This window comes from Scyliorhinus torazame, chromosome 13, assembly GCF_047496885.1.
Source record: "Scyliorhinus torazame isolate Kashiwa2021f chromosome 13, sScyTor2.1, whole genome shotgun sequence".
Lineage (NCBI taxonomy): Eukaryota > Metazoa > Chordata > Chondrichthyes > Carcharhiniformes > Scyliorhinidae > Scyliorhinus > Scyliorhinus torazame.
In genome coordinates, this window is record NC_092719.1 from 79021057 (window position 1) to 79045718 (window position 24662).

Sequence of the window (24662 nt, forward strand, 5' to 3'; positions counted from 1 at the left end):
TGGATGTGGTATATTTGGATTTTCAGAAGGCATTTGACAAAATCCCGTATAAGAGATTAGTGTGTAAAATTAAAGCGCTTGGGATTAGGGGTAATGTATTGAGGTTGATAGAATACTGGTTGGCAGTCAGGAAACAAAGAGTAAGAATTAACAGGTCTTTTCCAAATTGGCAGGCAGTGACCAGTGGGGTACCACAGGAGTTGGAGCTAGGACCCCAGATATTTACGATATGTATTAATGATTTAGATGAGGGAAAAAATGTAATATCTCCAAATTTGCAGATGACACCAAGTTGGATGGGAGGGTGAGTTGTGAGGAGGATGCAAAATCATTCAGAGTGATTTGGACAAGTTGAGTGAGTGGGCAAGTGAATGACTGACTAAATAGAGGGGGGATGGTTCTGCAAAAGGGATATGTGGGTTTACAAAGCAAAAGGATATGACAAGTCAGCTATTTAGAGAATGATTCCCAGAATGTGACAGGAAGGGACGGAGTGTACAGACATTAAAAAAAGCAGCAAACAGGGTCAAAAAAGGAAAAAAAATGGTAAAAAGGCAACACCAATGTCTCTTTACTTAGATGCACATAGCATTCGGCACAAAATAAACAAATCCACGACACAAATTGAGATTAATGGGTATGATCTTATCGCCATTACAGAGACATGGTTACAAAGAGATCAAAACTGGGAACTAAATATTCAGGGGTCTGTGACTTTTCGTAAGGACAGGCAGGAAGGAAAGGGTGGTGGGGTAGCTTTGTTAGTACAAGGTGGAATATGTACGACAGCAAGACATGATCTTGGATCGGTAGATGTTGAATCCATGTGGGTGGAGGTAAGAAATACCAAGGGGAAGAAGACACTAGCAGGAGTAGTCTACAAGCCCCCAAACAGTAGGACAAAGAATAAATCAGGAGATAATGGGGCCATGTAAAAAAGGTAGGCCATTCATCAGGGGTGACTTTAATCCTCGTGTGGATTGACAGGGGGAGTCATGAAGAAGAATTCATAGGGCAGAATCTTATGTTTTTTTCCCAAGTGTTGACTCGGGTAGGAAAGGCAGATGCCTGCCAGCTGTCTTTCAGGCTTTTCCCGCCATACTTTCGAACACTTTTTTTAAAAATTGGAAGGGGCGGTTCAGAGCTTGCCCCTTAAAAAGTGTGCCCCAATCTGAAAACAATAAAGATACAAACACAAATCCCCCACGGCACCCCTAGCCTTCCCCCGTACACTGGCAGTGCCAGGATATTGCCAGGGCATGACCCACTCCCCCAGGGACTGTACCCATGCGTCCCCAGACCTGTTTGTCCAAACAGCTGGAACCCATTACATCATTGGCAGGGGACGGGGACAATCAAGCAGGGTGATCCCGCTGGCATGAAAGCTGTTTTGGGACTCCCCCCTCGGTTCTTTGCTCCTGTCGCCCTTCCCATATGCCGAAAGCAGAGGCAGAAAATCCCCCCAGTGGAGTGTTTTCGGGATAGTTTCCTCAAACAATGTGTTGTGGATCAGGCAATTGTGGATTTGGTAATGTGTAATGAGGCCGGTTTAATAAACAATTTCAGAGTAATCGACCCCCTAGCAAACGATAATCAGAGAGTGAGAAACCTGTGTCAGAAACAATGTGCTGAACTTAAATAAGGGCAATTACAAAGGGTGAGGGCACAGATGACTAGAGTGGACTGGGAAAGCTGCTTAGCAAAAATGATGGTTGATCAGCAATGGTAGCGTTTATGAAAATAGTTCATGGCTCACAAAGGTATATTCCAGTGAGGAAAAAGGATTCTAGGAAGGGGATAAATCAATGGTTAACCAAGGAAGAAGTTAAGAATAGTACTAAACTCTGTCAAATACTGCAGCCCAGAAATCCCTCCCAAAACATATATGAATGGTTTGCCGATCCCCTCGCGCACCTTTCACATTCATCTTCTATTTCTGAGAAAACCTGCTCATCCAGGCCCTCATCATGTGAATCCTGTTCACTACCTTGAACTGGATGAAGCTCATCCCAGCACTGGATGAAGTTTTTTTCTTTTTTTTATTCGTTTATGGAACGTGGGACGTGGGCGTCACTGGCTGTACCAGCATTTATTGCCCATCCCTAATTGCCCTGGAGGGAGCAGTTAAGAGTCAACCACATTGCTGTGGGTCTGGAGTCACATATAGGCCATACCAGGTAAGAATGGCAGATTTCCTTCCCTAAAGGACATTAGTGAACCAGACAGCCTTTTACAACAATTGGCAATGGTTTCATGGTCATCATTAGACTTTGAATTCCAGATTTGTATTGAATTCAAATTTCACCATCTGCAATGGAGGGATTTGAACCTAGGTCCCCAGAGCATTACCGTGGGTTTCTGGTTTACTAGCCCAGTGGCACTACCAGTACGCCACCCGGTAGTTGAGTTAATTCAGTGCATGATCTCACTCCAGATCTCTCCTCCAAACTCGATTCCCAACTCTTCCTGCCACCTCAATTAGTTCCATATTTTGAGTGAAGATGCAACAACTGGATTCCTCGTGTATCTGCCTCGAGAGAACGGGAGTAGGGCCGTCGTCCAGGCTCTCAAAACGTGACCTCATACAGGAGGCCTCCTCTACCCGAACCCATTCTGATTTCTCTTCCTCCCACCAACACCTCACCTTGTTTGTCGCCCAGTAATAGTGGAATAGGTTTGGGTGTTTTAACCCCCCTCTTTCCGCCCTTTTTGCAAAAAGATCTTCCGAATCCTGGGAGTTTTACATGCCTATATAAATTCCAAAATTAATCTATCCAGCCTACGAAAGAATGCTTTGGGAGGAATATTGAAAGGGTTTGGAAGACGAATAAAATTCTCGGTAGTACGTTCATCTTAACTGTTTGTATTCTTCCTTTCACTACCTCAACCAAACAAGCCAAGTTCCAGTCGGCACCGAGGACCCGGGTTCGATCTCGGCCCCGGGTCACTGTTTGTATGGAGTTTGCACATTCTCCCAGTGTCTGCATGGGTTTCACCCTCACAACCCAACGATGTGCAGGTTAGGTGGATTGGCCAGCAAATCAGTTGGCATGCCTTCATTTGCGGTAAGAAGCCTGTGAGACCTAATAATAATAATCGCTTATTGTCACAAGTAGGCTTCAATGAAGTTGTGAAAAGCCCCTAGTCGCCACATTCCAGCACCTGTTCGGGGAGGCCGATACGGGAATTGAATCCGCGCTGCTGGCCTTGTTCTGCATTACAAGCCAGCTGTTTAGCCCACTGTGCTAAACCCAATTAATGTTGAATAGCGTTGCCGGCCTTGCTGGGACGAGTACCGGGGAACTCGCGGCAATTCCCACTCGCTACAACATTTATAAATCTTTCCAGAGAATCGCGGCTCTCTTTGTGGGACGAAAACACTTTCTTTTTTTTTAATAAATATTTTATTGAAAATTTTTGGTCAACCAACACAGTACATTGTGCATCCTTTACACAATATTATAACAACACAAATAACAATGACCTATTTTATAAACAAAAAATGAATAAATAATAAATAACAAAAATGAAAACTAACCCTAATTGGCAACTGCCTTATCACAAGTAACACTCTCCAAAAATATAATTTAACAGTCCAATATATAATTATCTGTCGCAACGACCTATACATATTATACAGTATATATTAACAACCCTGAGAGTCCTTCTGGTTCCTCCTCCCCCCCCACCCCCCCCCCACCCCTCTCCCCCCCCCCCCCCCCCCCCTCCCCCGATCCTGGGCTGCTGCTGCTGCCTTCTTTTTTCCATTCCGTCTATCTTTCTGCGAGATATTCGACGAACGGTTGCCACCGCCTGGTGAACCCTTGAGCCGACCCCCTTAGAACGAACTTAATCCGCTCTAGCTTTATAAACCCCGCCATGTCATTTATCCAGGTCTCCACCCCCGGGGGCTTGGCTTCTTTCCACATTAACAATATCCTGCGCCGGGCTACTAGGGACGCAAAGGCCAAAACATCGGCCTCTCTCGCCTCCTGCACTCCCGGCTCTTGTGCAACCCCAAATATAGCCAACCCCCAGCTTGGTTCGACCCGGACTCCTACTACTTTTGAAAGCACCTTTGTCACCCCCATCCAAAACCCCTGTAGTGCCGGGCATGACCAAAACATATGGGTATGATTCGCTGGGCTTCTCGAGCACCTCGCACACCTATCCTCCACCCCAAAAAATTTACTGAGCCGTGCTCCAGTCATATGCGCCCTGTGTAATACCTTAAACTGAATCAGGCTTAGCCTGGCACACGAGGACGACGAGTTTACCCTGCTTAGGGCATCTGCCCACAGCCCCTCCTCGATCTCCTCCCACAGCTCTTCTTCCCATTTCCCTTTTAGTTCATCTACCATAGTCTCCCCCTCGTCCCTCATTTCCCTATATATATCTGACACCTTACCATCCCCCACCCATGTCTTTAAGATCACTCTGTCCTGCACCTCTTGCGTCGGGAGCTGCGGGAATTCCCTCACCTGTTGCCTCGCAAAAGCCCTCAGTTGCATATACCTGAATGCATTCCCTTGGGGCAACCCATATTTCTCGGTCAGCGCTCCCAGACTCGCAAACTTCCCATCCACAAACAGATCTTTCAGTTGCGTTATTCCTGCTCTTTGCCACATTCCATATCCCCCATCCATTCCCCCCGGGGCAAACCTATGGTTGTTTCTTATCGGGGACCCCCCAAGGCTCCAGGTCTTTCCCCTATGCCGTCTCCACTGTCCCCAAATCTTCAGTGTAGCCACCACCACCGGGCTTGTGGTGTAGTTCCTCGGTGAGAACGGCAATGGGGCTGTCACCATAGCCTGTAGGCTAGTCCCCCTACAGGACGCCCTCTCTAATCTCTTCCACGCCGCTCCCTCCTCCTCTCCCATCCACTTACTCACCATTGAAATATTAGCGGCCCAATAATACTCACTTAGGCTCGGTAGTGCCAGCCCCCCCCATCCCTGCTACGCTGTAAGAATCCCTTCCTCACTCTCGGGGTCTTCCCGACCCACACAAAACCCATGATGCTCTTTTCAATCCTTTTAAAAAAAGCCTTCGTGATCACCACCGGGAGGCACTGAAACACAAAGAGGAATCTCGGGAGGACCACCATCTTAACCGCCTGCACCCTCCCTGCCAGTGACAGGGATACCATATCCCATCTCTTGAAATCCTCCTCCATTTGTTCCACCAACCGCGTTAAATTTAACCTATGCAATGTGCCCCAATTCTTGGCTATCTGGATCCCCAGGTAACGAAAGTCCCTTGTTACCTTTCTCAACGGTAGGTCCTCTATTTCTCTACTCTGCTCCCCTGGATGCACCACAAACAACTCACTTTTCCCCATGTTCAATTTATACCCTGAAAAATCCCCAAACTCCCCAAGTATCCGCATTATTTCTGGCATCCCCTCCGCCGGGTCTGCCACGTATAGTAGCAAATCGTCCGCATACAAAGATACCTGGTGTTCTTCTCCTCCTCTAAGTACTCCCCTCCACTTCTTGGAACCCCTCAACGCTATCGCCAGGGGCTCAATCGCCAGTGCAAACAATAATGGGGACAGAGGGCATCCCTGCCTTGTCCCTCTATGGAGCCGAAAATATGCAGATCCCCGTCCATTCGTGACCACGCTCGCCATCGGGGCCCTATACAACAACTGCACCCATCTAACATACCCCTCTCCAAAACCAAATCTCCTCAACACCTCCCACAAATAATCCCACTCCACTCTATCAAATGCTTTCTCGGCATCCATCGCCACTACTATCTCCGTTTCCCCCTCTGGTGGGGCCATCATCATTACCCCTAACAGCCTCCGTATATTCGTGTTCAGCTGTCTCCCCTTCACAAACCCAGTTTGGTCCTCGTGGACCACCCCCGGGACACATTCCTCTATTCTCATTGCCATTACCTTGGCCAGGATCTTGGCATCTACATTTAGGAGGGAAATAGGTCTATAGGACCCGCTACGGGTCCTTTTCCTTCTTTAAGAGAAGCGATATCGTTGCTTCAGACATAGTCGGGGGCAGTTGTCCCCTTTCCTTGGGGTGCTCTTCCACCTTGGGAAATTCCAGCCGATCCAAGAAGCCCATCATTCTCTCCCTCCCATCCGGGGGTTGAGCTTCATATAATTTTTTATAAAATGTCTTGAACACTCCATTCACTCTCTCCGCTCCCCGCTCCATCTCTCCTTCCTCATCCCTCACTCCCCCTATTTCCCTCGCTGCTCTCCTTTTCCTCAATTGGTGTGCCAGCAACCTGCTCGCCTTCTCCCCATATTCGTACTGTACACCCTGTGCCTTCCTCCATTGTGCCTCTGCAGTGCCCGTAGTCAGCAAGTCAAATTCTACATGTAGCCTTTGCCTTTCCCTGTAGTCCCTCCTCATATTCCGCATATTGTTTGTCCACCCTCAAAAGTTCTTGCAGCAACCGCTCCCATTCCTTACTCTCCTGCTTCCCTTTATGTGCCCTTATTGATATCAGCTCCCCTCTAACCACCGCCTTCAGCGCCTCCCAGACCACTCCCACCTGGACCTCCCCATTATCATGGAGTTCCAAGTACTTTTCAATGCACCCCCTCACCCTTAGACACACACCCTCATCTGCCATTAGTCCCATGTCCATTCTCCAGGGTGGGCGCCCTCCTGTTTCCTCCCCTATCTCCAAGTCCACCCAGTGTGGAGCGTGATCCGAAATGGCTATAGCCGTATACTCCGTTCCCCTCACCTTCGGGATCAACGCCCTTCCCAGCACAAAAAAGTCTATTCGCGAGTAGACTTTATGGACATAGGAGAAAAACGAGAACTCCTTACTCCTAGGTCTGCTAAATCTCCACGGGTCTGCACCTCCCATCTGCTCCATAAAATCTTTAAGTACCTTGGCTGCTGCCGGCCTCCTTCCAGTCCTGGACTTCGACCTATCCAGCCCTGGTTCCAACACCGTATTAAAATCTCCCCCCATTATCAGCTTTCCCATCTCTAGGTCCGGAATGCGTCCTAGCATCCGCCTCATAAAATTGGCATCATCCCAGTTCGGGGCATATACGTTTACCAAAACCACCGTCTCCCCCTGTAGTTTGCCACTCACCATCACGTATCTGCCCCCGTTATCCGCCACTATAGTCTTTGCCTCGAACATTACCCGCTTCCCCACTAATATAGCCACCCCCCTGTTTTTCGCACTAGCCCCGAATGGAACACCTGCCCCACCCATCCTTTGCGTAGCCTAACGTGGTCTATCAGTTTCAGGTGCGTTTCCTGTAACATAACCACATCTGCCTTAAGTTTCTTAAGGTGTGCGAGTACCCGTGCCCTCTTTATCGGCCCGTTCAGCCCTCTCACGTTCCACGTGATCAGCCGGGTTGGGGGGCTTCCTACCCCCCCCCCCCCCCCTTGTCGATTGGCCATCCCCTTTTTCCAGCTCCTCACCCGGTTCCCACGCAGCTCTATCTCCCCCAGGCGGTGCCCCCCCGCCCATCCCCTCCCATACCAGCTCCCCCCTCTCCCCAGCAGCAGCAACCCAGTAATTCCCCCCCCCCACCCCCCCCCGCTAGATCCCCCGCTAGCGTAATTACTCTCCCCATGTTGCTCCCAGAAGTCAGCAAACTCTGGCCTTCCTCGGCTTCCCCCCGTGACCTCGGCTTGCACCGTGCGACGCCCCCTCCTTCCTGCTTCTCTATTCCCGCCATGATTATCATAGCGCGGGAACCAAGCCCGCGCTTCTCCCTTGGCCCCGCCCCCAATGGCCAACGCCCCATCTCCTCCACCTCCCCTCCTCCCCCCCATCACCACCTGTGGAAGAGAGAAAAGTTACCACATCGCAGGATTAGTACATAAAACTCCTCTTTCCCCCCTTTTTAACCCCCCTCTTCGCCCCCCACATTCGCCCCACCACTTTGTTCAAACGTTCTTTTTAATAACCCGCTCATTCCAGTTTTTCTTCCACAATAAAAGTCCACGCTTCATCCGCCGTCTCAAAGTAGTGGTGCCTCCCTCGATATGTGACCCACAGTCTTGCCGGTTGCAGCATTCCAAATTTTATCTTCTTTTTATGAAGCACCGCCTTGGCCCGATTAAAGCTCGCCCTCCTTCTCGCCACCTCCACACTCCAGTCTTGATAAACGCGGATCACCGCGTTCTCCCATTTACTGCTCCGAGTTTTCTTTGCCCATCTAAGGACCATTTCTCTATCCTTAAAACGGAGGAATCTCACCACTATGGCTCTGGGAATTTCTCCTGCTCTCGGTCCTCGCGCCATTACTCGGTATGCTCCCTCCACCTCCAACGGACCCGCCGGGGCCTCCGCTCCCATTAACGAGTGCAGCATCGTGCTCACATATGCCCCGACGTCCGCTCCCTCCGCACCTTCAGGAAGACCAAGAATCCTCAGGTTGTTCCTCCTTGCGTTGTTCTCCAGTGCCTCCAACCTTTCCACACATCGTTTCTGATGTGCCTCATACGTCTCCATCTTCACCACCAGGCCCTGTATGTCGTCCTCATTCTCGGCTGCCTTTGCCTTCACGACCCGAAGCTCCCGCTCCTGGGTCTTTTGTTCCTCCTTTAGCCCTTCGATCGCCTGTAGTATCGGAGCCAACAGCTCTTTCTTCATTTCCTTTTTGAGCTCTTCCACACAGCATTTCAAGAACTCTTGTTGTTCAGGGCCCCATGTTAAACTGCCACCTTCCGACGCCATCTTGGTTTTTGCTTGCCTTCCTTGCCGCTGTTCTAAAGGATCCACTGCAATCCGGCCACTTTCTCCTCCTTTTTTCATCCGTATCCAGGGGGGATTCCCTTCTGGTTTACCGCACAGTGTTTTTAGCCGTCAAAATTGCCGTTGGGGCGCCTATCAAGAGCCCAAAAGTCCGTTTCACCGGGAGCTGCCGAAACGTGCGACTCAGCTGGTCATCGCCGCACCCGGAAGCTCCGAAAACTCTTTCTATCCTTGTTGACAGAAATTTTCGCCGAAGGGTAAGGAGAGAGGGGAGAGTTTTGGGATAGGAGAGGGAAATAAGGGGTTATTTTGGAGAGGGAAAAAAAGGGGAGAAAAACTTTTTCAAACTATTTGTAACCTGTTACAAGTTAATTGCTTTTTGTGAATGTAACTTTGTGTTTGAAATAAAATATATTTAAATAAAAGAAAACAGAAAAGCTGCCACTGAAGTTAAAAGGCAGAATGTGCCCTTGATGTATTTCTTGCATTGCAAGTACATGCATCGTCTGGCTTTGTTTGCACATATATGTTCTTTGTTGATGTAATTTAGTTCCTGACCACTCTCTACCTCCACTCTTAAGTAAAGTGCTGTAGGTGTGAAAATTGTTCCTGTTTTACTGTTTTATTAAACAATGTTTCCAGTAAAAAGATAAGGAGCGGGATTCTCCCCTACCTGGTGGGACAGGGGGTCCCGGCGGGATGGAGTGGCTTGAACCACTTCGGCGTCAGGCCGCCCCAAAGGTGCGGATTCCTCCACACATTTAGGGCCAAGCCCGCACCTTTATGGGCTAGGCCCGCCCCGAAGTGGTTGGCGTCCCGCCGGCTGGCGTGGAAGGCCTTTGGCGCCACGCCAGCTGGGGCCGAAGGGACTCCACTGGCCGGCAGGAGTCCGCGCATGCGCGGGAGCATCAGCGGCTGCTGACGTCATCGCCGCACATGCGCAGGGGGGTCACCTACGCGTTGGCCATCGCGGAAACCTACACGGCCGACGCGTAGTAAAAGAGTGCCCCCGCGGCACAGGCCCGCTCGCGGATCGGTGGGCCCCGATCACGGGCCAGGTCACCGTGGGGGCACCCCCCGGGACCAGATCGCCCCGTGCCCCCCAGGACCCCGGAGCCCGCTCGCGCTGCCAGGTCCCGCCGGTAAGGGACCTGGTTCAATTCACGCCAGTGGGACTGGCATAGCAGCAGCGGGACTTCGGCCCATCGCGGGCTGGAGAATCGCCAGGGGGGGGGGCGCGATTTCCGCTCCTGCCGAGTCTCCGATGCCGGAGAATTCGGCGGCCGGCAGGGGCGGGATTCATGCCGCCCCCCGCCGATTCTCCGACCCGGCGGGGGGTCGGAGAATCCCGCCCAAATTTAATACTAAACTGAAAGAAAAGACATACAATGTGGCAGAGATTAGTGGTAAACCAGGAGATTGGGAAAGTTTTAAAAACCAACAAAAGGTGACCAAAAAAAGAGAGAGAGAAGATGAACTATGAAATTCCATGATATATAAACGGACAGTAGGAACTTCTTTGAATGTATAAAAAGGACAAGAGGCTAAAATGAATGTAGGCCCTTTGGAGAATGAGACAGAGGAAATAATAATGAGAAATCAGGAAATAGCAGAGGAGTTAAATTCATACTTTGCATCGGGCTTCACAGTAGTCTTCACTAATAATATTCCAAAAATATGAAGTAATCAAGGGACAAAAGGGGGAAGAAATAAATACAATAACTATCATTAGATAAAAATTACTAGGGAAATTAATGGGGATAAAGGTCAATAAAGTCCCCTGGACCGATTGGTTTCATCCTAAGATAGTAAAAGAAGTAGCTACAGAGATAATGGATGCACTGGTGGTAATCTTCCAACAATCCTTAAATTCTGAAAGCAACCCAGAGGGTTGGAAAACTGTCACTGTAACACCCTTATTCAAAAAGGGAGGCAGAGAAGAAGCAGGTAACGAGAGGCCAGTTAGCTTAACATGTCATTGGAATATGTTACGACTCCCATCATAAAGGATGTAATAGCAGAGCATTTAGAAATACATAATATAATCAAGTAGAGTCAGCATGGGCTCTTGAAGAGGAAATTATGCCTGATAAATTTATTAGAATTCTTTAAGGTGATAATGAGCAAGATAGATAAAGGGGAACTAGTATATGTAATATACTTGGATTTCCAAAAAGCATTCAAAAAGGTAACTCACAAAAGGCTACTTAATAAGATAAGAGCTATGGTGTATTCGGAGAGGGGGCTAGTATATTAGCATGGATAGAGGATTCGCTAACTAATAGAAGCATATAATTGAGATAAAAGGGGCATTTTCAGGAGGGCAACCTGTAACTAGTGGAGTGCCATAAGGATCAGTGTTGGGGCCATTTATTTACAGTATATATTAATGACTTGGAGGAAGGAAGTGAATGTGCAATTGCCAAGTTTGTGGATGGTGCAAAAATACGTAGGAAGGCAAGTGGTGGGGATGACACAAAGGATGGGATTTTCTGGCTGCTCACGCTGGCGGGATCTTACAGTCTCGCCGATGGCACAGCCCTGCCATGAGGTTCGCTGTGATGAGGGATGTATTTAACAGGAAACCCCATTGACAAAGGCGGGGCCAGAAGATCCCGCCACCGGCCACTGATGAGCTTCCCTCCCTGCCACTGCAGAACATGCCGCGGAGGAGGCGAGAAATCCACACAAAGAGTCTACAGGGGGATTTAGAAAGGTTAAGTGAATGGGCAAAAACTTGCCACATGGAATATAATACAGGAAAATATGATGTTCTGTTCTAGGAAGAATAAATGAGTTGAATATTATTTAAATGGAGAAAAACTGGAGAAAACTGCAGCACAGAGGGATTTGGGGGTCCTCGTGCATAAATCACAAAAAGCTAGCATGCAGGTTCAGCAGGTAATTGGGAAGGCAAATGGAATATTGACCTTTATTTCAAAGGGAATGGAGTATAAAATAGGGAAGTCCTGCTAAATCTATACAAGGCACTGGAATACTGTGAACAGTTTTGGTGCCCTTATCTAAGGAACAATATATACTGGCATGGAGGAAATCCAGAGAAGGTTCATTAGATTGATTCCGGGTATGGAGAGATTTTCTTATGAGGAGAGGTTCAATAGGTTGGGCCTGTACTCACCGCAGTTTAGAAGAATGAGAGACGATCTTATTGAGGCATGTAAGATTCTCAGGTGGCTTGGCAAGGCAGATGCTGAGAGATTGTTTCCCCTTGTGAGAGAGTCGAGGACCAAAGGGTATATAATCTCAGAGGAAGTGGTTGCCCATTTAAGACAGAGATGAGGAGGAATTTCTTCTCTCCGAGGGTAGTGAATCTGTGGAGATTTTTACCGCAGAGAGCTGTAGAGGCTGGGTCGTTAAGTATGTTCAAGGCAAGGGAGCATGGTGGTGCAGGGTCGTTAAGTATGTTCATGGCGGGGCAGCACAGTGGTGCAGTGGTTAGCACTGCTGCCTTACGGTGCCAAGGTCCCAGGTTCGATCCCTGCTCTGGGTCACTGTCCGTGTGGAGTTTGCACATTCTCCCCGTGTTTGCGTGGGTTTTGCCCCCACAACCCAAAGATGTGCAAGCTAGGTGGATTGGCCATGCTAAATTGTCCCTTATTTGGAAAAAATTAATTGGGTACTCTAAATGTATTTTTTTTTTTTAAGTATGTTCAGGCTGAAACAGAAAGATTTTTAATCAGTAAGGGAATCAAGGGTTATGGAGATAAGACAGGAAAGTGGAGTTGAGGATTATATCAATTTGGTCATGATCTCATTGAAAAGCAGAGCAGGCCTGATGGGCCGAATGGCCTACTTCTGCTCCTATAATTTCCGGTTTTATAAATTACCCCAGTGGGACCCAAATGGTATGTTCAACAACCCTTCCAGTAGACATGCCAACCCTTGACATGTCAGTGTTCAGCTGGCAAGGCAAGTGTTCACCACCGTGCCATTAGCCCCAGCCTGAATCAGAAAGCTGCATCTGTTCAGGATTCACCCTGACAGCTGTCTATCAACTGACAAGCCTCTCCTTTTTTTTTCATAGAATTTACAGTGCAGAAGGAGGCCATTCAGCCCGTCGAGTCTGCACCGGCTCTTGGAAAGGGCACCCTACCCAAGGTCAACACCTCCAACCTATCCCCATAACCCAGTAACCCCACCCAACACTAAGGGCAATTTTGGACACTAAGGGCAATTTATCATGGCCAATCCACCTAATCTGCACATTTTTGGACTGTGGGAGGAAACCGGAGCACCCGGAGGAAACCCACGCACACACGGGGAGGATGTGCAGACTCCGCACAGACAGTGACCCAAGCCGGAATCGAACCTGGGAACCTGGAGCTGTGAAGCAGTTGTGCTATCCACAATGCTACCGTGCTGCCCTTTTTTTTTTCTCGTTAAAGGATTTAAAGTGTACTCATTCCAATTACAGGGCCTCGAAAGAGTCCTGTATTGTTATTTTTCGCCACTACCTCCCCGAGTCGGGAGTGGGTAATTTGCACGCCTGCTGCCTTCCTTGGATGTGGTAGCCGTTTCTCAGGCTCCCTCTCCGGAATCGAACCCTGATTCCCCGTTACCCGTGGTCACCATGGTAGGCGCAGAAAGTACGATCGAAAGTTGATAGGGCAGACATTCGAATGAGTCGTCACCGTCACGAGGACATGCGATCGGCACGACTTTATCTAGAGTCACCAAAGCTGACGGGCGGGCCCGGATTGGTTTTGGTCTGATAGGTTATCATCCTGTTGCAGTGGCTCTTCCTGGAGGCCCACGGGCTGGTCACACATGCAACTCACTGTTGGGAAAATCTGAAGCCCAGGGCATGTGAGAGAACAGGCCAGAATCCTAATCCCCACCAACAATCAGACTGGCTTCTGCATGCGTGGTTGAGTTGGCATAAGCGCAAGCAACATCAATACAGTCTCATATACATCTTTTAGTTACTGTTACAGCATACATCATGGGGAGATCAGATTCTCAAAGAGAACCCAGCTGAAAGTGGTCTGATTTCAGATTGACGGTCTCCAGCTTGAAACCAGACATCACTCCATCGGGGTCTCGTCGAAAACAATGACTTTCTTCCCATTAATACCGCTGATGGGATTTCCAGTGGTGGTGAGTGAAAGTGGGTGAGATAGAATGGTTAGGTGGTCCACAGGGTCTTCTGCCCCAGCTGAATGGTCAGTGAGGCAAAAAATGCAAGAGCCACTGCGGTAATGAACTTCCTTGCAGACATCTGTGACCCGCTCCTGGCACTATGGCCGAGTACCCCGGCTGTTGGTCCAGAGATCACCATTGAGAGCCTGCAAACACCCAGCAGCAAGAAGATTTAGTATGGTGGTGACTTTGCGAGCCATTTGAAGGACAGCGCGCATTAAACTTCATAGTTAAAAATAGGGACCCAAAAGGTATCAACGTTCCCCCAGAGCATGTTTGATGAAGCAAATACAGCAAAAGCACAGCATTTCATTCATTTTCTACCACTGCATATCTTCCTCCTGCTCCATTCTATCGTCTTCCTTCTCTATCATATCCTTCTCCTACTTCACCATCATATCATCCTCCCCCAATTCTTCGTCTCCCTGTAAATTGTCCTCCTGCATATATCTTCCTGCTCTTCGTCATAGTTGCCCCACGAAGATCAGCACCTCCTGATTTACTACACATTTAGATTACTTAAAGTTTTGTCCACATGAGTCACTATGACTTGATTCCATGATGTTACCAACAGTATAACGTAAACACCCAAACAGCTACAGATCAAAAATATGGATCTAACATTTTCACTTTGTGCATGAGCATGATTTTCATACATTTTTATTTCAACTAGTCAATCAAGTCGAAGATGTGTAACAAATTTTAATTAATTTAGATTATTTTTCCTTTGCCCTTGCAAAATATGCTTTTCTCCTACTGAACGGTGGCATTTCTGCTACGATTGAGATTTTCTTGTAAAATATTTTCATAGACATTACGTTTTCAAGAAGCTTAAATAGAGTTCAGATTTATGAACTGGATAAAATAATAAAGATGCTTGGAAAAAATAAAGTTTGAAGAATGGGATGAACAAGGAATTGATAAGAGTGCAGCTGGCTGGAGGAGTTTGATTTGCCATTAGCTTAGAAGGTAAACAGAAATTTACTTAAGTGAAATGGGGAACAATAGAGCATAGAAGTTTAGGTGTTCAAACCGCAGAAGAGATAAGTTCAAAGTGGAGACATAAGAATCCAGTTCACACTTACATGCTAAAAGCCTGGCTTCTAAGGTGAATCAAAAGGGAACTAAGGTATATCAGTAGCAGGTAACTCTGTACTGAGAGAGGTTTGATCAGCTCAGCTGGCTGGATGGCTAGTTCATGATGCACAGCGATGCCAGCAGCTCGTGTTCAATTCCCACACTGGCTGAGGTTATCCATGAATGCCACGCCTTTCTCCAAAGGGGGTCCTCGATGATTATGGCAACCTTCAATGCCTGTTTTTTGGGGGATCATTGGCTGGTTCGCGATGCGAAATGACGGCAACAACGCAGGTCCATTTCCCATACCGACTGAGGTTATCTAAGAAGGCCCCATTTTATCAACCTTGCCCCTCAGGTTAAATCACCACCAGGTGGTTCTCAAAGGGAAGAGCAGCCTATGGTCCTCTGAGACCGTGATGACATTTAAATTGTTTTACTGAGAGAAGCAGGAGGTGAATAGGAGAAAAAAAGAGAAGCAGGTGACAAATAGTTACAATCATAGCCATGCTCAGTTGGAAAGAGGAATTCTTGGCTAGAAGCTGTTGATTTGAAAACCTCAGAGAAAAACTATGCTGAACCGAAGAAAGGCTTCCTAAACTTACAGATAATTCGTGGATGGTAACTATTTGATGAATTTTTATGGGATGTTACGTTGGGACAAGGAACATTTCTCAGAGTTCAGTAATGTACATAGATTGGAACGGGGTACATTTCAGAATACAGTGTGTGTGTTTGGCATTATTGTAGTTATGTGTACCATTGTTTTTTATTGTGGTCTTTCTTGTTGTTAGTTTTTACCCATTAATAAACATTCTTTTATTTGAATGGTTACAACAAGACCGGACATTTCCTTACTGGTTTGCATATCTTTCCTCGTATTACACCAAATTGAAAAAAAAATAGACTTTTAAGTACCAGTTACCCTTCTGGGTTTTGGGATACCTTGCATTTAACATCAGAGAGGTTCTTAACAAAATAGCTAAAACTCATTTTAACCATAGATACAGTTACATATACACATTATGTACCAATAGTTTAGCCATGGGAGAAGGTTGGAATGACAAAGGCCATTAGGATGGTCCACCAAGTCATCTCTCATAGATACATTGAAGATAGGAGCAGGAGGAGGCCTTTTAGCCCTACGAGCCTGCTCCGCCATTCATCACAATCATGGCTGATCATCCAACTCAATAGCCTAATCCTGCTTTCTCCCCATAGCCTTTGATCCCATTCTCCCCAAGTGCTCTACCCAGCCGCCTCTTGAATATATTCAAAGTTTTAGCATCAACTACATCCTGTGGTAATAAATTCCACAGGCTCACCACTCTTTGTGTGAAGAAGTGTCTCCTTATCTCTGTCCAAAATGGTTTACTCTGAATCCTCAGGCTGTGACCCCTGGTTCTGGACCTATCATTGGTAACATCTTCCCTGCATCTACCCTGTCTAGTCCTGTTAGAATTTTATAAGTCTCTATGAGATCCCCCCTCATTCTTCTGAACTCCAGCGAGAACAATCCCAACCTAGTCAATCTCTCCTCATATGACAGTCCCGCCATCCCTGGAATCAGTCTGGTAAACCTTTGCTGCATTCCCTCGAGAGCAAGAACATCCTTCCTCAGAGAAGCAGACCAAAACTGCACACAATACTCCAAGTGTGGCCTCACCAAGGCACTGTACAATTGCAGCAACACATCCCTGCTTCTATACTCGAAACCTCTTGCAATGAAGGCCAACATACCATTAGCCTTCTTTACCACCTGCTCCAGCTGCATGCTTACCTTCAGTGAATGGTGCACAAGGACACCCAGGTCGCGCTGCAGACTCCCCTCTCCCAATTTATAACCATTCAGGTCGTAATCTGCCTTCCTGTTTTTGCTTCCAAAATGAATAACCTCACACTTATCCAAATTATACTGCATCTGCCATTGGTTTGCCCACTCGCCCAACCTGTCCAGATCTTGCTGTAGGATCCCTACATCTCAAATATATTTCAAAGTAAATACATTCATTAAAGACCAAGGAAACATTTGAGAAATTGTACTTATAAGTGCATTTCATAAAGCTAATGGGCGGGATTCTCCGGTCCGCCAGCCGTGATTTCCGGCGCAGCGCACCCCCGCCGGCAGTGTGTTTCTTCGTTCCCGCAGCCGGCCAATGGGGTTTCCCATTGTGGCCACCTCTCGCTGTCGGGATACCCGGAGGACTGGCGAATCGCGCCGACGAAGAGTTCCGCTGAATGTTTTCACTCTTTTACTAATTTTCCCCAGCTGGGGAATGCGGGTGAATTGCTACTTTGCAGTTAGTATGTACCTTTTCCTCCAATGGGAAAGAAACTCATCTGAAAATAGGGACAGAAACCACTGACTTTCAGGTTTCAGATTCCTTGGGCATTTTTGCTTCTACACGGCAGAACATTTCAAAAATTTTAAGGAATGAGGATTTGCTTTTATATTGTGCCTTTCACAGAGTTCAGGCATCCCAGAAACAGGGCAGAGCAAGCAAAAACCCGAAACATTTGGAAAATTATTTTCAGTACTATACCGCCATTCCAATCTGGTCTGTTATGTTTTTGACATTTTCTACATAGCGACAAAATCGCTCATTCAGATCTTGTAGCTGAGCTTTCTCCGTCATTTGGCCAATGGATCCACAACCCGCCATCCTGTTAGCTGCAGAAAACAAGCATTAGATTTAGTAAAATGTTTTTCAAATAACTGGGACAGTGTCGCAAACTCTGGGATCACGACACACAAAATCACACATGAACATATCCTTACTGCATTTTAACCTGACACTAAAGCTGCAGTTTAGATTGGGCAACCTGCTATTTCAAGGCATGGTGAGGTGGAACCTAAGACATCAGCAAGTAATAGGAATGGATAACCCATATTCTGACCAACGGACGCTTGCTCCCCAGCACATAAATCTTCATCTTTCTAAATAGTGATCACCGGATTCTTTTTCATAAAGATTTTGAATTTAAAAAGTGCCCAAGAGGGTAATGTTTTACCTGAATATTTTGTAAATTTGGATGGACCCTGTGCTTACATAGTACTCTGTCTGGTTTCAGGACCCAAACAAGTGTCACCACTGTTCCTGTGATGTGCAATCGCAACTATGCCAATATACATATGTACCATCATGTGTAGAAGCAACAATGGTAACACTCTCTCCTCTGTGATGAATGTAAGAAATATTTATATATATTTTGTATTTTATATCTGTTGCAGCTATGTTTTTAAAAGTGTGGGCTCTGGTATATACACCCGTTGGAGTAATATTATTAAATAATCTAGTTAAGGTATCCAGACCCTGTGGCTGCAGAAGGTGCAATTAAGATGTCATAAAAGTGAGGTCATCATTCATTCCAACCATCTATGTGTTAACAAAGATAGGCCTAATGGGATTTTGTTATGATTTCTGGAGATTCCCTGAAGAGTAGACAATTTGAGACATTATGTTTAGACCTAGGTAAGCAGGTCAGGAGATCTGAGTGGAATAAAGATGATGTAATTAATGGGAGGAGCCAGGTCTGCAGCCGACAGTTTCGCTTGGAGTTCTACCAGGAGCTTCAAGCAGAGTAGCAGCTTTTGCCCAAGGTTATCAGGTTAAGCAGATGTCTGACACAGATAGAAAGGATCACTCTCTCTTCAAACATTATTTCAAGAAATTTCTACAGAAGTGTACAGCAAGCATCCCTGTGTTTGCGAAGTGTATTTGCAAGGGGTTTTTGACCCGTGTTGGGTTTTGCGTGAGTGGAGATAGGGAAGGTATCAGTTAGAAGTTGAAGTGTTTTGTTTTATTGTTAAGAATTGTTTAACAGTTAATTGTAAACTATTTTCTGCAATGTTAATCTAGTTTAATCTTATGTTAATAACAATTTGTTTCAAGATACCATATCCTTATTTGTCAGTGGAATCACACCTGGAACAAAGTATCTTTTCCTCACAGTTCTGCAAATTTTAAAAAATGTTTGGGGTTCTTGTCCATTATCCTAACAGATGTTGGGGTTTGGTCCAGGATCTTAACACCTCTGAGTCAGGAGGTTGTGGGCTTATGCATGACTACAGAATTTGAGTATATAACCCAGGCTGACATCCAATAAAGGAATGCTGCTCTGTTGGAGGTATTATGTTTTGAATAAGATGTGAAACCAAGGTTCTCTCTGCCTTCTTAGATAGACATAAACAAATCCCGAGACACGAGTCAAAAAGAGGAAAGTTCTCCTGGTGATATTTATCACTCACCCAACATTAAAACCGGTTACATTTAGAAAGAAAAGCTTGGATTTATATTGTGCTTTTTATGACCTTAGGGTTGGCCCAGAGTGCTTCACAGCCAATGGAATTAACTTTTGAAGTGCAGTCACGATTGGAAAGTTGGGAAACATGGCTGCCAATCAGTACTCAGCAAAATTAGCACAGCAAAGAGCAATGGGATAATGACCCAATAATCTGTTTTAGATTGTGGTTGTAAGTAAATGTTGGCCAGAACATTAAGAGAATTATCCGAACCTTCCTTCAAAATAATTCTTTATCATAGAATCCCTACAGTGCAGACGGAGGCCATTTGGCCCATCGGGTCTGCGCCGATCCTCCAAAAGAGCACCCCACATAGGCCCAATCCCCCACTCCATTCCCGCAACCCCACCTAACCTTTGGACGCCAAGGGGCAATTTAGCAAGGTCAATCCATCTAACCTGCACATCCTTTGGACTACTTTAGGATTGCTTATACCACCTGGAGGGGTTATATTGAGCTTTGGTTTAACTTCCCATTTGAAAGGCAACTTCTCTGACAGTGCAGCATTCCCTCAGGACTGCACTGGGAGTGTCAACACTCTCATGGCGATATCGCTTTCTGCACAAGCTAGTACTAATCAAATAGGTCCCAACACTCTGCAGAAAATCTCTCACCTTCCATTCAAAGATCTTTCCCACAAATAAATGTGCCAGACTAACTTTGCACCTATTCTGCTGTGTGCACTAAACCACCTGTCTGATCCATGCTGTTGTGGACAGTGAAGGCTATTTGTTTCTCTGCAAGAGAGAGGGTGAAGGAGGGAGTCATCCTGCACAACTCCCAATAATCAGGGGAGGTGGTGACAAAGTGGGATTGCCACTGGCCTAGTAATGCAGAGACACAGGGTAATTCTCTGGGGACCACATGACAAAATTTAAATTCAATTAAAAAATCTAGAATTAGAAGTCTAATGAAGACCACAAAATTATTGTCAATTGTCATAACTACCCATCAAGTTCACTAATATCCTTCAGGGAAGGAAGTCTGCCGTCCTTACCTGGTCTGGCCTACATGTGACTCCAGACCCACAGCAATGTGGTTGACTTTTAACTGACCTCTGAAACGGCCTCGCAAGCCACTCAGTTCAAGGGCAATTAGGGATGGGCAACAACCGTGGGGCAGCACGGTAGCATTGTGGATAGCACAATTGCTTCACAGCTCCAGGGTCCCAGGTTCGATTCTGGCTTGGGTCACTGTCTGTGCGGAGTCTGCACATCCTCCCCGTGTGTGCGTGGGTTTCCTCCGGGTGCTCCGGTTTCCTCCCACAGTCCAAAGATGTGCAGGTTAGGTGGATTGGCCATGATAAATTGCCCTTCGTGTTGGGTGGAGTTGCTGGGTTATGGAGATAGGGTGGAGGTGTTGACCTTGGGTAGGGTGCTCTTTCCAAGAGCCGGTGCAGACTCGATGGGCCGAATGGCCTCCTTCTGCACTGTAAATTCTATGATCTATGATGAAAAATGCTGGCTCAGCCAGAGAGGCCCACATCCCATGAATGGATAAAAAAATCAATGCCAGAACAACACAACTGAGGGATGACCATAGCCCATAATTTCCTACTCTCCCCCATGCTAAGAAAGAACAAATCCATAAAAAGAAAGAAAACTCAGCTGCTATGGTTCTGCAATAAATGTTTTAACTCCAATAGCATGACTTACAATTTAATTTATCAAACATTTTATAAATTATTCTTCACATGTCTAGGTGGTACTTGAGGCAGGCAAAGCACATAGTTTCCATAACCTGGAATAGGTCACGAACCTGATACCAAAGGCAATAGCTTGACAACAGACATGACTGACCAGGAATCTCTCCCACTCTTAACACCTGCCTGAAGCATGTTGGAAGGATTTACAGGCTGATAATCAACATGTTTGGCCACATCATGAACGCACTTTCTGTGACCATCAAATTCTGGAGTGGGGCTTGAACCCGTGGATTCTAGCTCAAAGGCTACGATGATACCCACTGTGCCAAAAGACCTCTTGCGCAGAAACTATACAAGAATTAAAATCAGTTTCTGCGCTGTCCACTTTCATCATTCCCCACAGTCCATATAAGGCCCTCAAAAAGAGGCAACAAATCCTCCAACAACCTGTCCATGTAAAAATGGCATTTAAGTAAAGCAGGAAAACCTTAGCAGGTCAGCCAGCTCCTGTGGCAAGAAACAATTAACGGGGTGGAATTTTGAGCCCTCATTAGCTGTCAGCAGATCAGCAGAGCAGGTGGAAAATACGGTGAGAATCGGGAAGCGGGATTCTCACCGGCACAATCACATTTTCCGATTTTCTAGGCCACTCACCACGGCGTAACGAGAAATCCGCCTCGGAAGGCCGGGAACATCATTTAAATGCATTAGCATATCAGCAGAGAGCCCTCCCCGAGTTTGAGGGATCATCCCCCTTCATCGAATTTACAACAGCTATATAAACATGAGAACCTGAGCGCTCACCTCCGAACAGGATATGGGAGGTGAGCGCTCAGGTCGCCATTACCATCCAGGGTGCCAGTCTCAGAGGGGGCACCAGCAAGGACGAGGGGGATGCACTCGAGGTCGGGGGGGGGGCGGAAATGGCTCACTAAATACATTGGCATCTCGGGTAGTGGGGTCGCTCACAGGCCTTAGTGGCCCTTCATGTCTGTGAGCCTCTAGGTTTAAAGGGGTCTGGGGATTGGATTGGATTTGTTTATTGTCACGTGTACCGAGTGAAAAGTATTGTTCTGCGTACAGTTCATAGATCATTCCATACATCAAAAGAAAATACATAGGGCAACCATAAAATACACAATGCAAATACATAGCCACAGGCATTGGGGTGAAGTATATAGGAGTGCAGTACTACTCAGTCGAGAAGATGTGTGAAGAGATCAGATCAGTCCATAAGAGGGTCGTTTAGGAGTCTGGTAACAGCGGGGAAGAAGCTGGTTTTGAATCTGTTCGTGTGTGTTCTCAGACTTCTGTATCTCCTGCCCGATAGAAGAAGTTGGAAGAGTGAATAAGCTGGGTGGGAGGGGTCTTTGATTATGCTGCCCGCTTTCCCAAGGCAGCGGGAGGTGTAGTTAAAGTCAATGGAGTCAATGGATGGGAGGCGGATTTGTGTGTTGGACTTGGCGGTGTTCATGACTCTCTGTAGTTTCTTATGGTCTAATGCCGAGCAGTTGCCATCCCAGGCTGTGATGCAGCCAGATAGGATGCTTTCTATGGTGCAGCTATAAAAGTTGGTAAGAGTTAATGTGGGCATGCCGAATTTCCTTAGTTTCTGGAGGAAGCATAGGCGATATTGTGCTTTCTTGGTCGTAGCATCGACGTGAGTGGACCAGGACAGATTGTTGCTAATGTACACACCGAGGAATTTGAAGCTGTCAACCATCTCCACCTCAGCCCCGTTGATGAAGACAGGGGTATGTACGATACTTTGTTTCCTAAAGTCAATGACCAGCTCTTTAGCTTTGCTGACATTGAGGGAGAGATTGCTGTTGTTACATCACTCCACTAGGTTCCCCAAATCCCTCCTGTATTCTGACTCATCGTTGTTCAAGATCCGACCCACTACGGTTCTAATCTGCAACCCATGAGTGATGGGTCAATGAGAGTGCCTTCTAAAGATGAAGTTGACTGTCACTGCTGTCTTCACACACATCAGGTGTGCCTCACCAGCTGCCTAATCAGATCCCTGACCCGTCCTTAACAAGTCAATTGTGCCAGTTTAGTCAGTATTGCAAGGCGTGAGTGTGCCACTAATTGCCGCCCAATTTTTAACCCTGTAGAAGCCTAGCCTCCAAGCATGAACTCCAACGCTAATGCTCACGTCTACATAGGAGAGCGGTAACACAGATGTGGCCCCAATACAAGGCGTTATGGTGAATTTGCTCATCAGTCACCCTGTGCAAGGGATGCCGGGGGGGGTGGGGGGGGGGGGGGGGAGGGGTGGGGGGGTGGGGGGGGAGAGCACACAGACCGGTGAAGATCTCAAGGTCAAAGCGTTTCCTTCAGGTGGAGTTGAGTGCTATTGTGTGACAGAGGAGGGAGTGAGGCTCAGCGGAAAGGTTCTCACATAGGGGGAAGTGTATGAATGGATGTCCCAGATCCTGAGAGGGCTGAGGGTCAGGGCATTGTCAGGAATTCTCATCGCTGACTTTCATGTTCTTTTCCTTTCAGTTTTTCACTTGAGAGAATCATGGAGCTAGTCAAGCTGCCAATTCTTTTCATTGCAATCAACCAGGACCAGTGTCCTGGCAGAGGAGGGGGAGGCAGGGCCCGCTTATCATCCAGGAGCAGGGCCACAGATGGCGGAGACTCAGGTGAGACACTACTGGCCAGGGGTGTACGGCCGTAGAACGTCCTACCTCCAGATGTCAAAGGTCCAGTGACAAAGAAGACTGCATCTGTCCTGGGGAATGGTGGATCATCGTTCCAGATTATGCAGGAGGTAGGGCCACATGGACCGGGGGGGGGGGGGTCACCCATTGCCTGTGGCCCTGAAAGTTACTGACGCTCTGAAATTCTATACCAGTGGCTCGTTTCATGGCTGTGTGGGTGACCTGAGCAGCATCTCCCAGTCAGCAGCGTACAAGTACATAAAGGAGGTCACAGATACGCTATTTACGTTGGTCCACATATACTTCAACTTGGACGGAAGCAGGCGAGTCAGGACACCAGGGCCATGGGCTGTGCCCACATAGTAGGCATGCCCCAGGTGCAGGTTGTCATCAACTGCCTCCACGTGGCTCTGCGTTCTCCATGGTGACAAGGGGCGCCATTTGTGAACTGCAATGGATACCACTCCCTCAATGTCCAGCTTGTCTGTAACCACACAATGTGCATTCTGCAGGTGTGTGCCCGTTTCCCAGGGAATGTCCTTGATAGTTACACCTTGGGACACTCGCAGATCCCAGCTGTTTTTGAGAGAGACCGAGAGACCAGAGGCTGGATGGCTGGCTCCCCGGGGACAAAGGGTACCCCCTCCGGAGGTGGCTGATGACGCCAGTGTGGAGGCCCCAAAAACCAATTGAGACTCGCTACAACAAGGCTCATGTGTCAAAGCGTGAGCTGGTCGAGCAGGTGGTTGGACTGCTCAAGACGTGGTTCTGGTGCCTGGACGGGTAATGGGGGGGGGGGGGGAGAGAAAGAGCCCGTCAATACAGCTCCCAGAGGGTGTCCAGCATCATAGTGGTCTGCTGGGCTCTGCAGAACCTGGCACTATTGCAGGGAGAGCAGTTGGACCAAAACGACATTGAGGAGCACCACGTCTCCTCGGATGAGGAGGATGTCAAGACGGGCGGGGACAGGCAACTCACTGAAGAGGAGGAGAAAGGATGCATGGGATGCAGGGCAAGGGACGCTCTGATAGCCCCCTGGTTTGGTGATGGCCAGGACTAGAATTTAGAATTTACAGAATTTACAGTGCAGAAGGAGGCCATT

At 47.3% G+C, this 24662-nt stretch overlaps 1 protein-coding gene across 5 annotated transcripts in view; it reads right to left on the reverse strand.

Moving 5' to 3' along the window:
* The window catches only part of LOC140388133 (uncharacterized), a 248913-nt gene that overhangs the window by 216044 nt on the left and 8207 nt on the right, over positions 1-24662 (reverse strand). For all 5 annotated transcript variants that reach the window (XR_011934104.1, XM_072471828.1, XM_072471826.1 and 2 more), the window contains exon 2: positions 17484-17611. Coding sequence is in view for 4 of the 5 variants with exons in the window: in XM_072471828.1 (XP_072327929.1) it covers positions 17484-17603 (120 nt within the window). In the remaining variant the exon portion in view is untranslated. The remainder of the gene's footprint in view (positions 1-17483; positions 17612-24662) is intronic.